General features: G+C 42.2%; 3 protein-coding genes and 1 pseudogene across 4 annotated transcripts; 2 read left to right on the top strand and 2 right to left on the bottom strand.

Annotated features, from left to right (window-relative positions):
* Window positions 1–322: 322 nt before the first annotated feature.
* LOC107278274 (ammonium transporter 3 member 1-like) lies at window positions 323–2,081 on the top strand. The gene has a single exon (XM_026022245.2). It carries the CDS (start codon window positions 456–458, stop codon window positions 1,866–1,868), a length of 1,413 nt encoding a protein of 470 aa, XP_025878030.1. The 5' UTR covers window positions 323–455; the 3' UTR covers window positions 1,869–2,081.
* Window positions 2,082–2,179: 98 nt separating this feature from the next.
* LOC107275796 (uncharacterized) lies at window positions 2,180–4,022 on the bottom strand (annotated as a pseudogene).
* A 2,102-nt stretch (window positions 4,023–6,124) lies between these two features.
* Window positions 6,125–7,167, top strand: LOC4351256 (probable calcium-binding protein CML25/26). 2 transcript variants are annotated; one of them, XM_066306333.1, is made up of 2 exons: window positions 6,125–6,219; window positions 6,461–7,167. In XM_066306333.1, the coding sequence occupies exon 2, from the start codon at window positions 6,532–6,534 to the stop codon at window positions 6,895–6,897; it is 366 nt and encodes a 121-aa protein (XP_066162430.1). In that variant the 5' UTR covers window positions 6,125–6,219; window positions 6,461–6,531; the 3' UTR covers window positions 6,898–7,167. The 2 variants fall into 2 exon arrangements, with proteins under 2 accessions (XP_066162430.1, XP_015619490.1); XM_015764004.3 differs by lacking the exon at window positions 6,125–6,219 and having other exon boundaries at window positions 6,286–7,167.
* Window positions 7,168–7,622: 455 nt separating this feature from the next.
* LOC4351255 (clathrin heavy chain 2-like) lies at window positions 7,623–17,873 on the bottom strand. Its single transcript, XM_015764335.3, has 30 exons — window positions 17,709–17,873; window positions 17,404–17,608; window positions 16,350–16,438; window positions 16,163–16,241; window positions 15,922–16,049; window positions 15,616–15,714; window positions 15,417–15,525; window positions 15,098–15,177; window positions 14,787–15,014; window positions 14,645–14,710; window positions 14,392–14,508; window positions 13,743–13,940; window positions 13,515–13,631; window positions 13,363–13,422; window positions 13,164–13,250; window positions 12,976–13,059; window positions 12,721–12,855; window positions 12,579–12,641; window positions 12,395–12,499; window positions 12,192–12,304; window positions 11,852–12,104; window positions 11,627–11,763; window positions 11,230–11,508; window positions 10,124–11,126; window positions 9,543–10,028; window positions 9,285–9,455; window positions 9,008–9,193; window positions 8,536–8,658; window positions 8,344–8,454; window positions 7,623–8,253 (listed from the first exon to the last, which is right to left on the bottom strand). Exons 1-30 carry the CDS (start codon window positions 17,751–17,753, stop codon window positions 8,083–8,085), a joined length of 5,127 nt encoding a protein of 1,708 aa, XP_015619821.1. The 5' UTR covers window positions 17,754–17,873; the 3' UTR covers window positions 7,623–8,082.
* Window positions 17,874–19,778: the final 1,905 nt, after the last annotated feature.

Here is a 19,778-nt window from a genome sequence, read left to right as displayed (position 1 = left end):
TTTCGGATAGAAAATTTCCGAAATGTTATTTCCAGTTCATATCTCAACGGTGATGATAAAGATAGACCAAACCTTTTTTATGTCATGAATGAATACTGAAAATTTGTAAGACTCGGGCTGCCAGGCTTCATTAAGGAAACTCATTGGGGTTACAAACTGAGATTCCTTCAACTATGTTGGTAAGCCCTAGAACTTGATATTTTCTCTTGTCTCCTGTCCACCAGTCAAGCTATATATATATCGTTGGTTAATGAGCTATACATTTTATACTCACAAGTGAGTGAGTTGCACTCTTGTTAATGAGATCACCCCAATTCACCGTAGCAGACACACGACTTTTCTCTCTCATAGGTTGTTACTACTCCATATGTCCTGTTAGTTAGGACTGTACTACTACATGGTTTATTAATCAATATACTACTACATTGTTACTATCATCATCATCTTGTAAGTAGATGAAGCAGCAGATCGAACTCAAACTAGGAAGAGCAATGGCGTCGGTGGCGGTGCCGGAGTGGCTGAACAAGGGCGACAACGCCTGGCAGATGCTCTCCGCCACGCTCGTCGCCCTGCAGGGCTTCCCCGGTCTCGCCCTCTTCTACGCCGGCGCCGTCACCCGCAAGTGCGCGCTCACCTCCGCATTCATGGCGCTCTACGCCATGGCCGCCACCATGCCGTGCTGGGCGCTCTGGGCGCACAACATGGCCTTCGGCCACCGCCTCCTGCCCTTCGTCGGCCGCCCCGCCCCGGCGCTCGCCCAGCACTACATGCTCACCCAGGCGCTGCTCCCCTTCACCCTCCACCTCCACTCCAACGGCGAGGTGGAGACGGCCGCGGTGGCGCCGCTGTACCCGTCGGCGAGCATGGTGTTCTTCCAGTGGGCCTCCGCCGGCGTCACCGTGGGGCTGGTCGCCGGCGCCGTGCTCGGGCGCATGAGCGTCAAGGCGTGGATGGCGTTCGTGCCGCTGTGGACGACGCTGTCCTATACGGTGGGAGCGTACAGCATTTGGGGCGGGGGCTTCCTCTTCCACTGGGGCGTCATGGACTACTCCGGCGGCTACGTCGTTCACCTCGCCGCCGGCGTCTCCGGCTACACGGCCGCGTACTGGGTGGGACCAAGGAGGAAGGAGGAGGAGGAAATGACAATGGCGGGTGGTGGCAACCTGGTGGCGATGGTGGCCGGCGCGGGCATCCTGTGGATGGGGTGGACCGGCTTCAACGGCGGCGACCCCTTCTCCGCCAACACCGACTCGTCGGTGGCGGTGCTCAACACGCACATCTGCACCACCACCAGCATCCTCGCTTGGGTTTGCTGCGACATCGCCGTCCGCGGGAGGCCGTCGGTGGTGGGCGCGGTGCAGGGCATGATCACCGGCCTGGTGTGCATAACTCCGGCGGCAGGGCTGGTGCAGGGGTGGGCAGCTCTGCTAATGGGCGTCGCGTCGGGGACACTGCCATGCTACACCATGAACGCCGCCATGTCGTTCAAGGTAGACGACACGCTGGGCATCCTGCACACCCACGCGGTGTCCGGTGTTCTGGGCGGCGTCCTCACCGGCGTTTTCGCGCACCCTACTCTCTGTGACATGTTCCTTCCGGTGACCGGCTCAAGGGGCCTCGTCTACGGCGTCCGCGCCGGCGGGGTGCAGGTGTTGAAGCAGGTCGCCGCCGCATTGTTCGTTGCCGCATGGAACGTGGCCGCCACGTCCATCATCTTGGTCGTCGTCAGGGCGTTCGTGCCGCTGAGGATGACGGAAGATGAGCTGCTCGCCGGAGACATTGCCGTACATGGGGAACAAGCTTATTATTTTTCGAGTGGCACCAATTGTAGTTTAAGCCATGAGACCATTGAGGTCGGAAATTCATAATCTTTTCTTTTCATGAAATTAAGCCTCCGTGCCTCACTGACAGAGTGACAGCTAATCCGGCCATTGTTGACACAAGTTCCTGAATAAACTCATCGTCTAGTTCCTCTTTTAAAAAATCAACAACTGATGGAATTACCGATTGAAGATTTGTTTTTTGGTCAACTTGATCAGTTTTCTCAAACATATGTGCGTGCTTTGTGAACACTAATCACTCGTCACAGCATTAGCATATACTCTTTTTGGCATAGGCGCATAGCCTTGCTTTATTTTTGTAAGAGAAAAAAAATGGCATTGTTATTAATTTCCAAGGCTAATCAAACAAAAGTTTCAAAGTTCCAAGGTCAAACATCAAGTACAGCTTTCTTCTAGTAGTAATTTCTGATGAGATGCCTGTTCCTGATCTGAGCTAGCAAACATAACATGCTCTGTTTTGGAACCTAATTACTACTGCTTCCTCCTCCGACCTAAATTATTGTCCTCTTCTTTGAAGGAGGGGTCATTGAGAACTTGTGTGAGATTAGCAGCATCCTTTTCGTGATCAAAATAAATGATGTCTGACTCTACCAAGTCCCTGCCCTCACTAAGCTCGGGCGCAACAGAGCCATACATACGAATGGCATCATCAACATTGTAGTCAGGAATGACATCGGCATCAGCATCGTCATCGTCATTAGAATGACTTCCAGTTGCACATGGTGGATGCAATATCGTTCTTGGTTCATCACAGAAGCTGCAAAGGCGACCTGCTGGGAAAGCCAAAACAATATTATTATTACACCAATCCAGTAGGGCATTAACATGCATGCAAATTGCAATAACGATTGCCACAATTATTGTGCCTGTCTAATACATTCCTTGACAAAAATAAAAATTACTTCCTCCGTTTCATATTATAAGACTTTCTAGCATTATCCACATTTATATATATGTTACCTAGATTCATTAACATCTATATAAATATAGACAATGCTAAAAAGTCTTATAACCTGAAACGGAGATAGTAGTAGAGTAGGAACAAGAGTTGAGTGACTCACCGAAACATGCATTATAATTTTGAACAGGAGAGCAGATGGGCTTTGAATTTGATTTGTTAAATCGACCAGATTGTGAGTCCCAGAATTCGGCGAAGAACAGTTTGCGCACAGGGGGGTTTGCCTCACCACCATTGAGCACATTAGTGCCATTGGCGCTTGCCAGGAAGTTAGCATGGTAGCTTCTCCAGTGATAGGATTTGGGTTCCTCCAGTCCACAGATGACATCAAGCTTGTACCTTGGTTCCTGCAATTACAAACACATTTTAGCATAATCAATCTCAAGTGCAGCAATTAATTAAATAATTAATCAATCAAGAAACCAAAAGGTAATTAAGTTTGTACTAGTGTGAATTCAATTTACGTACCCAAGGATGTTGTCTGCAATATTTGAGAAGCAATTCCTCTAGGTTGCTGCGAGCAAACCTCTGTCGCTTCACATAGGCTGACCTTCTCTTGGATAATTCTGCCAAGTCGTGTGGAGCAGCAGATGGAGGAGGCAGCGCTCTTTTTCTGCCAATCTTTTTGGTTATCATAAGCCGCTCTTGGATCATCATTGCGTTTAGCTGCTCCCAATCAGCATCGGAGATGACACGGCCAGAGCCATCGGTAATGGATCTCAGCAAGTGGCGCAGCCGGTCGAGCTTCTCGCCGTCGCCGGAGAGGGACAGGAGGAATGACCCGAGCGCGGTGTGCTGCGGGTGCTTGGAAGCCTCGGCTGCTGCGGCGTATGGGTTCTTCTTCTTGGTCATCGTCACGGTGTGCTGCTGCTGCAGCTTGTCGGTGAGGTCACATTGCGTGGACCACGGCCTCATGTTTGGATAGTGTGTCACCGGTGGTGGTGATGGCACGGAGGAGGGTGACGAGGCCGTCGAGGGAGCGGGAGACATGGCGCGGGTGTCGGAGATGTCCTGTGGCAACTCTTGGTGTGTGGGGAGAGGGTAGGCGGTGTGGTACCAAAGGGCGTTGAGGATATGATGTTGGAGACGGGGTCCAAGGACACGACGAGGGCGCGGAGGAGGCGGCCACGGCGCAGCGTGGAGTCCGCGGTGTGGTTGTCGTCGTCGTGGTAACACGTAAATCTGCCCAAGCTGCTGCTGTGGGTTGGGGATTTTCCGCCGCTTCATCGCAAGCTGACACTTTTCCTTCCTTTCTTCCTTCCACGTTGAAGTTTGTTCCGTTGAGGCTTCCTTCCTTCCTTGTTGATGTATGTATATATAAACACAGTAATAAGGCTGGAGGCCCAACAGGAATCGGATACGGGAGCATGTAGTACCAACCCACTCTAGCTTATCACCGCTTTCTTTCTCCTGCCCAACTGTTATCGATCCATCCATATATCTCCCTAACATCAACCATCAAACATTTCTGAACAATTTCCATCCAGCCCATCATAATGCCCTTACCTTACTGTTACTTCCTATTCAAAACCATCATGCATATCCCCAACACAAGCTAAGCTTATTTCTACCATCGACTCTTTATTAGTTCTGTGGAGACAACTCCGGCTCGGACGTCCGATATTGGGGGAAAAATCGACATCAGCGTCCGATTTACGTGAAAAAACTACTTTAAACTGATTTTTCTCTTAAATTACTTATCCAAATCATGATTCGATTACACCATTAAATTTGTTGCAATTAAATCTTCAAAACAAGACCACACATGGATATATTCCGACGAAATTTTTTTAGCTTATTATTGAATTATTTTTAAATGTTGCGCGATGTTCCACCAGATATATCGGAATTGTTTCACTAAATAGATCGAAAATGTTTCACTCGTTTAAATCGGGTGTTGTTTCACCTTATATAAAAACAATGTTTCAGCAAATAGCGAAAGAATATTTCAGTTCGCTGCAATATTTGATCCATACATAGTGAAACATTATAAGTACACTAGATGAAATATTTTTCGGTGGAACAAAAAATAAAACGAATTTCCTTAATAGGGGGTTTCCAAAATATGTGGGTTTTTTGTTGCAATGGAATATTTCATTTCACTGTAACATTAGATCTATATACAGTGAAACACTGTAAGTACACTAGGTGAAATATTTTTGGTGGAACAAAAAATAAACCAAATTCCCTTAATAGGGGGTTTCCAAAATATGTGGGTGATTTTTTGCAACGGCGCGTTCCATAGTATCAAAATTCATTGCAACATTTGATCCGTACATAGTGAAACATCGCAAATACACTTGCTGAAACATCGTAAAACTACTGGTTGAAACATCGAAAGAGATCATATGCAACATTAAAAAAAATATCAATAGAAAAGCTAAAATATTTTTTTTGTCGAAATATAATCATGTGTGGTCTTGTTGTAAAGATTTAATTACAACGAATATAACGGTGTGATCGGATCGTAGATTGGATAATTAGTTTAAGAGAAAATCATTTTAAAGTAAGAGTGGCAGTAGGCGCGGGCGTCCGAGGCGTCCGATTTTTCCACTGCCATCGAACGCCCGGCGCGCAGCATTTCCCTAGTTCTGTTTTTGGAATTAATTAATAAGTAAATTACACTAGCAATACTTAAACTTGTAACGAGGTTTCACTTAGGTCCACGAACTTGCAAAACGTGCGTCGAGATCCTTAAACTTGGTTTAACGTATCATCTCGGTCCAAAGCCTGACCATGGTCTTGCCAACATGGCATGCCACATGGACGATGATATAAACTTCAAAAAACTATTGGTAGTATAAATTAAATATCATCTTCTTAAACAAACCTGGTTCTATCTATTCTATTTATCTATTAAGTATGTAATATTATATAAAAACGTGTGACTACTAACGCGTTGCTAGCTTGATCATTCTGATATACTCTGGCATTAAGTCATAATGTCATACTAGTATCTTGCAAATGACTGTCTAATACCTGGCCGTCTGGTCAGATGATTTATTTGACTTCTGATGATTAGATTTATCATGCTTCCGTGCTTCAAAAGGGAATTAATTAAGTGCAAGATAACACACCACATGTTATAACAGTATAAATATATGATTGATTAATTTGTAACTATATACTGCTACGCGTCCGTCAGACGGTGCTAATTAAATAATTAAGGACTGACCAGGTTACTGTTAAATGGAGTACGAAAAACTGAATAATTAATAATAACATATATAGATCGAGAAGAAAATTTAAACACACGAGCAACACAATGCATGCATGTTCTAGAAAAACTAAATTGTTGAATGACGCGGAAACGTTTCTTTGCATCATATGGATCGGTCGGTCCACTGCTATAGGCGTGAACTCCATGCATCGAAATATATGGGAATTAACTAACGCTGAACCTTCTGTCCTCTTACCTTAGTAAGTATTGCCTGCTGGATCATCTCTATCATCTTATATATAGGAGTATATAGCTATCATCAGATCGACCGATGATTTCGATAGTAAGTTGCAGCAGAGACAAGTCGCAAATTAGACTCACTACATATATACGTATATACTTGCGAACTCTGATTATATTGTCGATCCAGGAGCAACCGAGATTAATCCTCTCCTTAGATTAGATACCATATAATCACTGACAGTGCCATGGCATCGTCAGCTTCGTCGGTGTTCGCGGCCTTCGACAAGGACGGCGACGGCAAGGTGTCCGCGTCCGAGCTGCGGGGCTGCATGGCGGCGGCGCTCGGGGAGGAGGTGTCCGAGGAGGAGGCGGCGGCGATCCTCGCAACGGCCGACACCGACGGCGACGGCTTGCTGGACCACCACGAGTTCATGAGGCTCTCTGCTGCTCATCAGTTGCAGGAGCCAGCGGAGGAGAGCCTAAGGTGCCTGAGGGAGGCGTTCGACATGTACGCGGAGGAGGAGGAGACGGCGGTGATCACGCCGGCGAGCCTGCGGCGGATGCTGAGGCGGCTGGGGTCAGAGCATCAGCGGCTGGAGATGGAGGAGTGCAGGGCCATGATCTGCAGGTTCGACCTCAACGGCGACGGCGTGCTCTCCTTTGACGAGTTCAGGGTCATGATGCTCATGGCTTGACCTACGTTTTATTTTGTTGCACTATTTCTCATTCATTCATTCTTTTGTTGTCAATTATTTAATTAGTGCAGATGACAGATTGATAGCTTGGTAATTCCTCATGTGTCCATATGATGATAGATTCATTCAATTTTATTGTTTTTTTACTTTGCAATTTGCATGCCATAGCACGCACGAGGAAGAATAGCTAGGTCTAGGACAACTTTGTTCAATGTTGATGGATAGACACAAGAGGAGATGGAAGAGTAAGCCCTGCCCTGCAGCTTCCCCATTTCAACGTTTTAGACGACGGCAGACGGGCAGAGCCCATTGTTTGCATTGCACTGGGTCTTTCTAGATTAACAATATAGAAGAGTCTAGTCAATGTTGCAGAATCGAGCAACTTCGACGAAAAACACCATCCTCTGCCGTCGTAACCCTCTCTACATATCGATTCCTGACCAAGCGACATGCAAACGCGTAGATTTTGTTCGGATAACCAGCTTCATAACAAATCCAACTAGCAAATCACATGCAAACGCGTCGATTTTGTTCGGATAACCAGCTTCATAACAAACCCAATTAGCAAATCACACAGCATGCAGCGCAGGGGTGAAGGCTGCAACAAGGCAACCGATCGAGGAACACTTGCATTGTTTTGTTGTACACCACAGCAACCAGGGTTGGCAAATGCATTTATTTACTCAAAGAAAAACCCATATAATATTATAGAATACACAAGTCACTGGCAAGAGCGAAATATTCAAATACTCCATCTTTTTGTCCAAAGAAAAAAATATTTCAGGTACAAAATTCAAACAGCTGGACATGAGACCGTAAACAAGTAACATACAGACAATGGTGTTCCTGTTTATGGCTGCCAACGCCAACCACTACGGCAAAGTGTACATGCAAAATGTCTACAAGCTTTTTTATCACACAACCTATACAAATAATGGTACCAGCCTTTGCAGCTCCCGCTCAACCTAACAACCATCCCTCATCCTATCCCATCGTAACATAATATATATAGCAACCAGCAATTAACTCGACCTGGCTAGAGATTTCACTCGCCAAAATTGTCCTGGTACCAAAAGAATCAGTTTAAACAACCAATAATAGCACATCTACAACTTGAAAGATGCCTCCTCTTCTGTGTAAATTGAAATTCTTATCTAAATGAACTCTTCACAAGTGGATGATAACTCAGTAGCTTCCCATTGGAGGCATCCCATATGCTGGCATAGGTCCAGGACCCATCGGAGGCATCCCCATTCCGCCCATCGGAGGCATGCCCGGCATCCCCATTGGCGGTGGAGGACCGCCCATACCAGGAGGAGCAGGCAAGGCAAGAGGAAGCAATTGGGCATACATGTTCTGCACCATACAATGTAATACCACTCGTCATGCTGCCTACTAAATAATAACAGAATAATAACCAAAAGAAGAGCAATCTCTATAGATTACCTGCTGAGCAACAAGATCTTTTTCTTCCTTCTCTTTAGCCCTTACTTCATTCTGTGATTCAATCCTGTCCTTCACTAGCTCATCAACCTTGCTTGTGTACTCCCGAATGAACTGCACATGAAGCAAGCTTTGTTGTTATGGAAAACTGTACGTAAATGAATAGTCCCAAACACATGAACGGAAACAAGATACCTGTAACAGATAGGGGAATGCAAAGTCCACCATGTTGTTCATCCATGCAAGCTCAAGAGCAACATCCGCACGGATCAAGTCATAACAAATAAAGAGACAAGAAGCAAAGCATTCTTTCTTTCCCTGCAATACACAATTATAGATGTTACTCATCAGAATGCAATACAGATTATGCCTAAATAATAATAAAAAATCAGGTGAGCTTGCTTGTTTCACTTCAATTGGAGTACAGCTTGTCTATTTTTAGATGGCAATGCTACAGAAACTGGATTTCTGGATGCATATTTCCACACACTACATTGCTAGCTCTTAGATATCATCGAACAGAAAATTATGCCACTAAAAACAGCAATAAAAATGCATGGTCTGCATATAACTAGAAGAGATGGCAATGTTACAAGTTAATGCAGCATACTACATGCTAAATATTCAACACAAAAATAAGATAGAAATTTATGGGCTTAAATCAAACCTGTTCAATGAAATAGACAAGCAAATCTTCTGACAGCTCGCGGTCACCAGACTGTGAGCATGTCTCCATGCAATCCTTGTACATGTTGTCTTTCTTCGACAGGGCAATAGATTGCTTCCATCTGCCAGCCTTCTTGTAAATGTAGGCAGCGATCCTCCTCATCTCAAGCAATTCATGCTTCTCAAGCTGATCAAGGCATTCCAGCCATTAGTTATTCAAAATAAAAAAAAAAGGAAAAATAACATCAATAAGCAGTACAATCATCTAATCGCTTTACCTTCTGGGCAAGACCTATCTGATCAAAGTTGTCATGCATATCAACCGATTCACGGAGTCTCTCATAATCCTCCTCTTCAACATAAAGCTCATTCAAAGATTCATTCACAGCAGAGACATTGTTGCTCTGAACTGCAACCATGTATGGTTTCACAAGATGCAACTGACCAGCCTGTACAAAGAATAATGAAATAGTTCAAAATTTTGAAACGGAGCAAAACTGATAGACCAATAGAAGGCCCTGCCATAAGAAACAAACCTTGCGCATTATGTCCACGACTCTTGTATGATCCAAACGAAGCGCGAGTACATTGAGAAGGTCATTGATGAGATCAGGATGCTCTTGCAGATAGAAGTGCACTGCCTTGTAGTATAGCTCAACATTTGCAACTTTAACAGCAACATCCTTAAATTGCATATGATCCCATGCATCCGGAGAATGGTTCATAATAGTGGTGGCAGCATTGTCAAATTCATCATACTGGATGTATAGGTAAGTAAGCTCTTTCCAGTGCTGCTGTTCATCACAAGCACGGATAAGCTTAGGAATGTTGAGACGTGTGGAGAAAAGTTTGATATGTTCCATGAGCTTCTCAGGGCGATATCTAGCATAGAGGACTCCTAATTCTGTGAAGATGCCCATGTGAGCACGCTCCAGTCCTAGACCACTTTCCATGAGGGAAATAAGTTCATTGAAACATCCTCTGTTCTGGTAGTATTCACTTACTTCCTCCAAATCATCAACCTATACAAAAAAAAGGGTGTTAGAAAAAATCTAGATAAGAAAAGACTTGTACTGAAATATGTTTTAGTTCTAACAGGTTGGTCCTGTATATATACCTGGACAATAATATTGAGACCACATATTTGTGCTAGCCGGAACTCCTCGGCATCAACACAAGCAAAGCAGACTTCCTTCCATGTTTTAGCACTGTTAGCCTTGCGAGCAGCATCCACAGCACCTTGGAACTGCTTCAGCTTAACAAGGGTAACAGCCAGCTTAGCCCAGTTTGAGATGAAGGCATAGATGATCTTTGCTGCTTCATAAAGTTCTTCATCATACAGACGATCACCAACATTTTGAAGATTGGCAACATTTGGCATGAGAATGAACTCTTCAATATCACTGAGTCTATCAATCTTAGCATACGCAAAGATGAGTTCTCCATCAACTTTGGGTTCCCTTGCCTTCTGCCTTACCATAAGCAAGTACTTAACTAGATCATCGTATACATTAGCTTCCTCAGCAGCACGGATGACGTCGAGGAAATGTGTTGCATCATCTGCACGAATGAAGGACTCAATTGCTTCACTAACCAAACCTTCACGCAACTGGGCCTTGGCAACCTGGCTCCAAACAGCATCTTCTTCAACACGGAATGCAAACTCTTCAGCTCTTTCTATGCTTCGGATGTTGTCCAATAGAACATTGACAGCCTGCACATTTAAGTTGAACTTCTTGAAGATAGCGAAAGCCTCCTCAAACAGCTGTGCTTCAACTGCTACTTCTCCAACAGCAGGCCCATCAAAGTTGTCCAGCCTGTTGACATAGTCCATGACCCTAGATGGGTCAGCCTTGATGGCTGTCAAGATGAGAAGGTTCTGCAGATTGAAGTTTCCACTGAAAGCAGAATTTTGAAGGACGATCTTTTCAAGAAGTTCAATCAGTTCATGGGGAAGATCAGCTGTCATGAAAGCCTTAACGGCAGCAGACACTTGCTCGGGGCTCTTGCTTTCAGGCAAAGCCGTAGAAACCACTTGGTCAATGAGTTGCCTTCTATATTCATTTTCAGGCTGTAGAACTTTATCCCACAGATCACCATCCATTCTTTCAACCACATACCTGGCAATTCAAATCGATTTCTATGTAAGCAATCAATAGATGGATTTAAAGATTCAGAAGAAATAAAATTAAAAGGTATGAAGAATAAAAACAATTTGCATACCTAGCTTGCAGCTTGAACAGTGAGTTTTTATTGGTGACATTAATAAGTTCATCATCACACTGTCCACGTCTGTAAGCAACAACAGCAAGGGTAGGATCCCGCTTTTCACAGTATTTACCGACCACGCGAGAGTCATAAAATGGATTGGTGGTAAGGAAGTGCTCAGGATTATTGTTGCTGTCAATGATGATTTTTCCAAGAGCATTGTGCACATGGACATCTTGGCTACCCTCGCTCACTAAGTGCTCCAAAAATTGTGTCAGCAGCCGTAGGCGGTTCCTGAAAAAAGAAATATAAAAGATGAGATCAGCAACGAAACAAAAAAGCATATGTTTGTGTGCATGTGCACATGCCCTTAAGCTGGCTGTGGAATACAAGATAATATAAAGAATCATACCTCTTCTCGCATTCATCAACTAGTGGCTCAACAGGAAGGAGAGAACGGACAGACAGAATCAAACCCTTAATGAAATCTTCAGGGCACTCATCATCAAGTAGCTGTCCAACAACTAATGGAGCATTTCCAGGGTTCACCTACAATATAAAGGAAAATAAGCATTTAAATACATAGCACATGAGAATGATGATACTCCAATAACACTGAATTGGAAGAGTTGCATACTTTCTGTACATAGCCTTCAATATACCGAAGCATATTATTTGTATACAGATAGTGGGTCAAATCTGGAACAAATCCAAAGCGGTCGCAGACATTAATCAGCGGACGGGCATCAGGCAGTTTCGCTTCCATTAAAAAGTTCTTTGTCTTCTCCGCATCATAAAAGTTGGATTCCCTGGTTACACGTTCAACTTCTTTGATCTGTCCAGTCCTAGCAGCTGCTTCTATGTATTTGAAATGAATATCTGGATCCTCACTGTTGAATGTAAAGAACGATATTAAGGTGCGCCACGTTAAGGACAAAATTGCTTCGCACATATCAACATCAGGTGTAGTTAACTACCTGGAACTCAAATAAGCTCCCAAGAAAAAGTAAAGGCCCTCGTAAGATTTGAATTGCTCAAACAGTTTTATGCAAGCATCAACCCCTAGCTGCTCAGAGTATTCTTTGGCAGCCTGCAGATATGACACATGTTTCGATAATAATCAGAACCAATGTGAGAAGTGACAAAAAAGGGAAGGTCAAACTAAACGTAGCAAAAATACCTGTACAACAATTTGAAGATTCCCTCTTAGATTGACCAGCAGAAGGTCCTTCATGCACTCCAAAGCCCACTCTCTTGAAAGAGTGCCAAAGAACTCAACAAGTGCCTGTTCAATAATGGTGTAAATGGACCACCCCAGCCAGTAATAATAGACAGGCAACAAAGCATAACTTAAGATAACAAACCTGTGGCTCAATGGCATGGGTATTCACCATGACACGCTTGATATCTGGTAATTCTGTGTAATGCTGCATCACAATATAATGTTAATTAAACAGACAGGCAAAGAAAAAAAAAAGTAAACCAAAACAACAAAAAGGTACTGACCTGGAGAGCTCGCAAGTACAAGCCAGCCTTTTCACAAAGCTGAGCAACACGAGGGCGATCATAATGACTGAACATACCATTAGCAAGGATGGCATCAGCAACATTTGGGTAAGTGACCAAGTTGATCTCCAAAACCTACAATCAATTCAAACAGAAACTACTGAGCAACACAACAGTATAAAGGTAAAAGAAGCCACTGAGCAACATGGCAATGCAAAGGTAAAAGGCCGAACTTATTGGGAAAAAACTGCTAACCTTGGTTTGAAGAAAAGCATGCTCCGGCAAGTTTGGCTTTAAAACATCCAGCAGGAAAGCTGTTGCCTCACGTATCATGTTTCTCTGTTAAAAAATGGGCATGGTAAGGCAAGACACAACTGAATTTCATGGTAAAAAAGCAAAGGTATTACATACCGACTATGCATTGAAATGAATTAAAAGGATACCTGAAGGAAGAGATCAGTTATAGTATTGTAATCAACTGGACAGCCCCCCTCCATTTGTGACATCATGAGCGCAAAGTTGACAGCTCCCTGGTAAAAGAGATATACAGTAAATAATAAATTTTGCAAATAAAAATCAACAACCCACAGAACAAAGCAGAATATTTCACCCTAGCACAAAATAGCTTAACCAATAAATTACCTGTGGATCCGTACGTAAAATGGTCTGGAGGAGGAAGAGGTAGTCAGGGGTGTATCCAACCTGAAACAGCAAATGTATTAGGCCAACAGTTTACATCAAAGCTGAACTCTTACAGCTGAAAATGAGGATTCATCAGTACTGAACAAATATACCTGCTTTGAATATATAAGGATCTTGTCAAATTCCCTTCTTTCAGCAAAAGCGGCAACAACTTTAGGGGTTGCCCTAGCCTTTATGTATATTTTCAGAGCAAGATCATTGTCCACAGTCTACACCAAAGAGTGCAGGTATCAATTAATGAACAATCCAGACAGTCAAACAGGACACAGTGTAACAAAATCGATATGTGCAATCAACAAACAACTTAAGACCCATTTTACCTTGACAAGATCTCCAAGTTCTTCACTGCACTCCAATTTGTCTTCAGCCAACCAGTTTTCCAAAAGGTTCTTTTTGTTCTGATTGACAACAAGTCGAGATAGCTCAAGAGACTCGTAAGCATTGAGCTTCCCCCGAGTTAGCAATGTGCCAAAGTACTGCAAGAGTGGAGGCGTTTGCCCAGCTTGAACAGGAACACTCTGCATTTTAAAGCACAGAAACGAAAAAGCTAAGTCAAGCAGAAGAGCATAAGCATTAAGATTAGTTGTACAGTCCCAACACAGGAAAGTAAATGAAAATAATAATAGTAATGCATTCACTATGTTTGAAGCATTTATCAAATAAAACCTCAAGAAAGTAACGGTAAGTAGTTACCAGGTGTTTCCATTATGCAGTAAAACAGAAGGAACATTTTTTTTATTCATAAAGCCCAATGATTTTATAAAGAAGTCACCATAGTAGTCGCATTGCTGAAATTGCTATGGTAAGAGTCACACTAATCTCTATAATCTAGGGCCAGCATAGTAAACATGATGCATCATCCATCAGTTCACATAATTTTAAGCTTTTAACAGTACAGAATGTGAAAAATAGCTGTAAAATGGAGGTGAAGAAGTGTTAATAGCTCTGTAATCAAGAGCAGAAATGCACCTGAAATTTTGCAACAGTATCAGGAGTTCGGAGAAGACCTTGAGGAGATTCTGCAGCCAACTCAGCTGCTTCCTTGTATTTTGTTTGTGCAAACAATTCTTGAAACCTTTGCACAACCTGCAATATAAAACATTAAACTCGCTATCATATCTTGCAGGAAAATATATGCCACTGATAAAACCAGCATAGGTAACAAGCGTAAATTGCAATTGTAACAGCATCACAACAAAAGCATAGAAGTAATGGAACTTACCAAGTTCTCTGCCCCAGGAAGATTAGCTCTTTTGGCAAGATTTACAGCTAGTTCAAGGTTATTTAACTGCATAAAACAAAATGTGTTAAAAACGATAATAGCAAGCACATAAGCCAAGTAATTTAAGGGCAGGAGAACATACTTGACTGCTGACAAAAGGCACAATGGTTGCATCATTAACTGTGGCATGTAAAACCTGTCCTCTCCTATTGATGGCATAAAAACCACCACTTGCAGAAGACTCTGCTGTCAAGAATATAGGATCTGGACTAATTCTATTTCTATAGACCGCTGCAGCTGTTTCCAAGTCATATACAAATAAAAGGCCAAGCTTCGTAATTACATAGATAAGGCCATACTTCTGAGAGATCTGTAATTGACAGAAAATTTAAAAAAATTAGATCTATGCGGTATCTAACAGGGTATACTTCCTTTAGAGTGCAAGATATTCACCTGCATGGCCACAGGAAAATCATCCTGAAAATCTGGGGGGAAGAAGAGATCAGCTTGCTTCTTGGAAAACCCTGGTTTCCCTGAAATAAATGATAGGAAGAACGAGTGAACAGAGGAATGATTTATCCATGAACATTTATTCACTGTTAATGGCCTACAAGGAGAAGAATGGGGTGGAATATAGAACCATTTGCAGAATAGCACTGACTACACTAAATGACAAATGTGTGTTTGATAAAAGGCATTCTACTTATTTCTTACTCTGCTACAAACTTGAAAATAGAAACAAAACAAATCTTGAAAATTTCCAGAGACAAACCTGGCTGGGCACCCAATTCAATAACATGCAACTTAGAAGTGATCTGCCCAGCATTAGTTGTCTTTGAGGCAAAGCAGATGAGAGTTGAAGGGTTCTCGTTGCCCACGACCTGTGGAGGAAAAATAAAAGGAAAATTTGGCAAATAGTAGAACAAAGAATATGTAACCAGCACAAATATAACTGGAGTACCGGACATTACCTTAAATGATGCAAAGGATGCTGCATGGGCTTCAAGTGCCTGACTACGTTGCTGATCCACAGAAAAAAGTTGCATATTTCCCTTCACCAGTTGTGGCCTCTGATGGGTGAAAAAGAGAGCACATCAATGTTAGGATGATATAGAACAAAGCATTACGTAATAAACTTTTAAGAACTGCTCCAGCATAGGTGTAGCATATTTCCTACAACTTTCGAAAATATATGTAGTCTTTTACACTATGCCCAAAAGGATTTTGATCTTTACACCATTGCAGCCTGTTATATCGGCACTTATTAACAAACATACCTCTGGAGCACCAGGTGCAATTCCAATAAGCACAAGCCACTTCTCAGATGGATCACATCGATAGTTGATAATTTGATTGTTGGCCAAATTAGCCGTCCTATCGAACATCTTGGCCGGTTCAGAATCTCCTGTATTACAACAAATACATGCAAAAAAAATCATTGGTTTGTATGGATATGATCCAAATAATGCAAAGCAGCGAATAATAATTGGACAAAAGTTCAGATCAATAGTTCAATACCCTCAATTGACCAGTGATAAACTGATGTTTGTGTTACCAAACCCAACAACTTTGGGGTGATCCATTTCCAAAACACAACCTGTGATTGTGAAAAGAAAATAAAATATGCAAAGAATACATTAAGATTATAGGATACAATTTAAACAAAGTGGTTACGCATACTTTGGCAAAACTTCAAATTTTGTACCTGCTCAGGCATCTGGTGGGACTTAATTTTTGTTTTAGCCTCAATGTTGAAGATTTGCAGGTGATCCTGTGTTGTCCCAGGTATTTGAGCTGCAAATTCCAGCAACAAAAAAAAGTTAAACAGCTGGAAAGTTGCAAAAGTAAAGACATATCATTCTGCTTCTACGTAAGCAATTAGTAAGCTAGCCAGACACCATGATGTCAATGTATAAACTAGGCATTTTAAATTGAATGTTGAATGTCAGACAAACACTGGTGATGGTAAACATTAGAAAAATTTATTGCCAGTATGAATCCAATCTGAAGCAACCTAAAAATAGACATACAAAAGCATGAAGCATGAACAAATCGTGACAATGGTATGAAACAGTATAACAAGTGAACAATTGCCTGGAGAGGATATATTATAAACATCAAGTGCAAGACCAGATGATCTGTACGTCATGTATTCAATTAGGAAGAACAGCGTGGAAATATCCATGTAAGCCCAATCCGAGGTTAAAATTAAGCTTAACTTATGGAGTTATGGGAGAATAAGTTGATGTTGTGGCCATGGCTACAAATATAAGCGAAAACCGAAATGATAGTCGACTCCTAGTCAGTAGCAACTAGCAAGGGCATGGAAACTGTGACTAGGAATGAGCAGCATGAGAATATGAAAACTGTTGGTTTACTATGGAGTAAGTACTCTTGAAGTTGTAAAATGCACAGTTGATCGAGATTCATCGTGAATTTTTTGATAGTAGATCACGAAGCTAAATAATTTGTCAGTCCTTAACATATTGTTACTGGAAATTATACATGTGCGCGAAATTATAGAGGTAAACCACAATTAGCATACACATTTCTGATGAATTGAACAAGATGAAGCAAATGGTAAGAATAACAGTATGGTTTCCAGCTATGGTAGGATGGCAAAATGAATGTGCTAGGTAGTCTATGGCTCCTTGAATTAAGCAAATAGTAGAAAGATTAGGGAGTAGGAGAGTAGATCGCTAGGAAATAAGTGAAGATCCGAAAGAGTAGATAGCAGGTAGATCTAGGTAGGAAGGAACCTTTGAGGGCGAGGATGCGGGTGTTGGGGTTCATGAGGGCGGAGTCGGCGGTGATGGGCCTGCGGAGGGGCTGCGCGGGCATGGCCATGTCGACGATGACGACGCTGTTCTGCGGGGAGGTCTCGCGGACGCAGATGTATTTCTCCGACTCCATGGTGACGTGGGTGAAGGTGACGAACTGGGGCGCGATCCCCAGGCTGGTGAGCTGCATCGAGCGAGGAGAAGAGATACGAGTCAGGCGCCATTAGCTCCGCCTTGGTTACGAGTGAGATCTCGCGGGGAGGAGTAAGAGGAGAAGAGGATACCGTGAGCGCCTCGCGCATGGCGATGGGGGCGTTGGCCGCCGCCATGGCGAGAGACGGCTGGCGGTGAGATCCCCTCTAGAGCGACGGGGACGAAGAAGGCGGCGGGTCGTGAGACCCCAACCCCAGAACAAGAGAAGAGAGATCGGATCTGAGGACGAAGCAGATGAAAGAAAGAAAGGGAGGAGGAGGCACCCCAACCCAATTTAGTGGCTGCCTGCTTGGCTTCTCTATTGCTTTGCAACAAACATATGGCCTCTTTTTCCTTAATAACCCCCCATCATCCCTGTATTCACTCTCTCACCCACTACTCCCATCAATTTTATTACTAACACAGGTTTACTTGATGACATAAATCACCCTTAACTACTTCACACCCAAGTTATTAGTTTCCTAAAAGCATCTCAAAGGGATTTGTACATTTTAGGCCTTGTTTAGTTGGCAAAAAAAATTTACCCATGCATGTTATATCGGATATACGGACACACATTTGAAATATTAAACGTAATCTAATAACAAAACAAATTTCAGACTCACAGGAATCTATGAGACGAATTAATTAAACCTAATTAATCCATCATTAGCAAATGTTTACTGTAGCACCGTATTGTCAATCATGGCGCAATTAGGCTTTAAAGATTTGTCTCGCAAATTCCTGGTGAACTGTGTAATTGGTTTTTCTCTACATTTAATACTCCATACATGTGTCCAAACATTTGAAGTGACAACGTGAGAAATTTTGTTTGGGAACTAAACAGGTCCTTAACTTTCTCATCTAAAGTTATTATAATATGAAACTCATGGTCAAAGGGTCAAAAGTTCTGGTGCCTCTTGATATAGTTAACTAAATGTTGTCCAAGCTAGATTGTTTAATTTATTTAAGGGGTGATATACTACCATCAATAATATTTAGAGTTGCCCCGTCACTATTGATGTAGCCAACTAAATATTGTCCAAGCTAGATTTCTTTTGTGCTAAATGGCTGATTGGATGGATGATTTGTGGTAATTATAAATTTTACAAACAAACAAATTAAATATTATAAAGTTAAAAATAGTGTTTAAATGGTTTTCTAAAAAATTCATATATAGAAAGTTTTTTTCAAAGTCACATTGTCTAAGGGTTCGAAAATCATGCATATTTATCTATAAATCCGTTAAGAATAAAAGAACATAGAAAAAAGGTTGTTTCAAAATGATTTGTGCCTAATAACACCTAGCGGCTCATAGTTTCACCAATGCTTTCTTATCCGTATGGCTTATTAGCAAGCAAAAAATAAGAGAGTAAAACTTTTATATGCATAAATTTAACGATTAAAAGCAAATGATGTAAAATAAACTAAATTTTGGCTTATAAGCATATGTATAAGGGTCTCATTGTTTAGGTTTAGACTTTTAAGTCAGTTTTTTTAGTTTATATAATTTATAAGCAAATAGATTTGAAATCCTTAGTTTAGTGGTAGAGTTATATCTCTATCTCATATAAGCCAAAAAAAACTTTCCGGACATAGCTTTTGACTTAATAGTGTTAGTGTAAAGTGACTTATAGTTTTTAAAAAGCCAAACGAAAAAAACGCTTATGTATTTAGGCTTAGACTTTTCGGCTTGTAAGTGATTATATGCCTTAAAAAAAGAGCACGACGCTGCTATGCTCTTCAACTAGCCAACTACCATTAGAGGGCAATTTGCAAATACCAACATTTAAGGGTGCTCCACTGCAAAGATACATGCTAGCGGTAAGTATTCGTACAACATGGGAGTTGGCCTCATCTTCTTGGTTTAGCACTACTACTGCTACTTCACTTAGATCTGATAACACTTATTAGAGCAAATCTCAGCCGCATAAGGTGAAGCTGAGCTGTTAAGCCCATGTGAACGTAGGTATGATCTGGAAAGAGATGCAGGCAGGCTGCTGCGAGTTGTTGCTTATAGAGCAACGAAAATGCATTAGGAGAAATAGTTTGGATTATACAGAGACTTGTTTTGAGGTTGACTGTTTTTTTTTTCTTGTGAGTTAGTTAAACTCTCCGGGTTAAAAATACATTACCTTGCTAAGGTCGCTAATGGCAACTGA

The sequence above is a fragment of the Oryza sativa genome, chromosome 12 (assembly GCF_034140825.1).
Source record: "Oryza sativa Japonica Group chromosome 12, ASM3414082v1".
In the NCBI taxonomy this organism is placed as follows: Eukaryota; Viridiplantae; Streptophyta; class Magnoliopsida; order Poales; family Poaceae; genus Oryza; species Oryza sativa.
Note: the sequence above shows the minus strand (reverse complement) of the source record. Positions and strands in the feature narration are given on the sequence as shown.

Bases quoted from the DNA above. Each gene is read 5' to 3' on its own strand.
- LOC107278274 (XM_026022245.2), top strand. From the start codon at position 456: ATGAAGCAGCAGATCGAACTCAAACTAGGAAGAGCAATGGCGTCGGTG.
- LOC4351256 (XM_015764004.3), top strand. From the start codon at position 6,448: ATGGCATCGTCAGCTTCGTCGGTGTTCGCGGCCTTCGACAAGGACGGC.
- LOC4351255 (XM_015764335.3), bottom strand. From the start codon at position 17,753: ATGGCGGCGGCCAACGCCCCCATCGCCATGCGCGAGGCGCTCACG. The intron at 14,509-14,644 runs GTAAGTTCCATT...TTTATATTGCAG, and splicing joins TTCCTGGGGCAGAGAACTTG to GTTGTGCAAAGGTTTCAAGA. The intron at 13,060-13,163 runs GTATCCTTTTAA...ATTTTTTAACAG, and splicing joins TAACTGATCTCTTCCTTCAG to AGAAACATGATACGTGAGGC.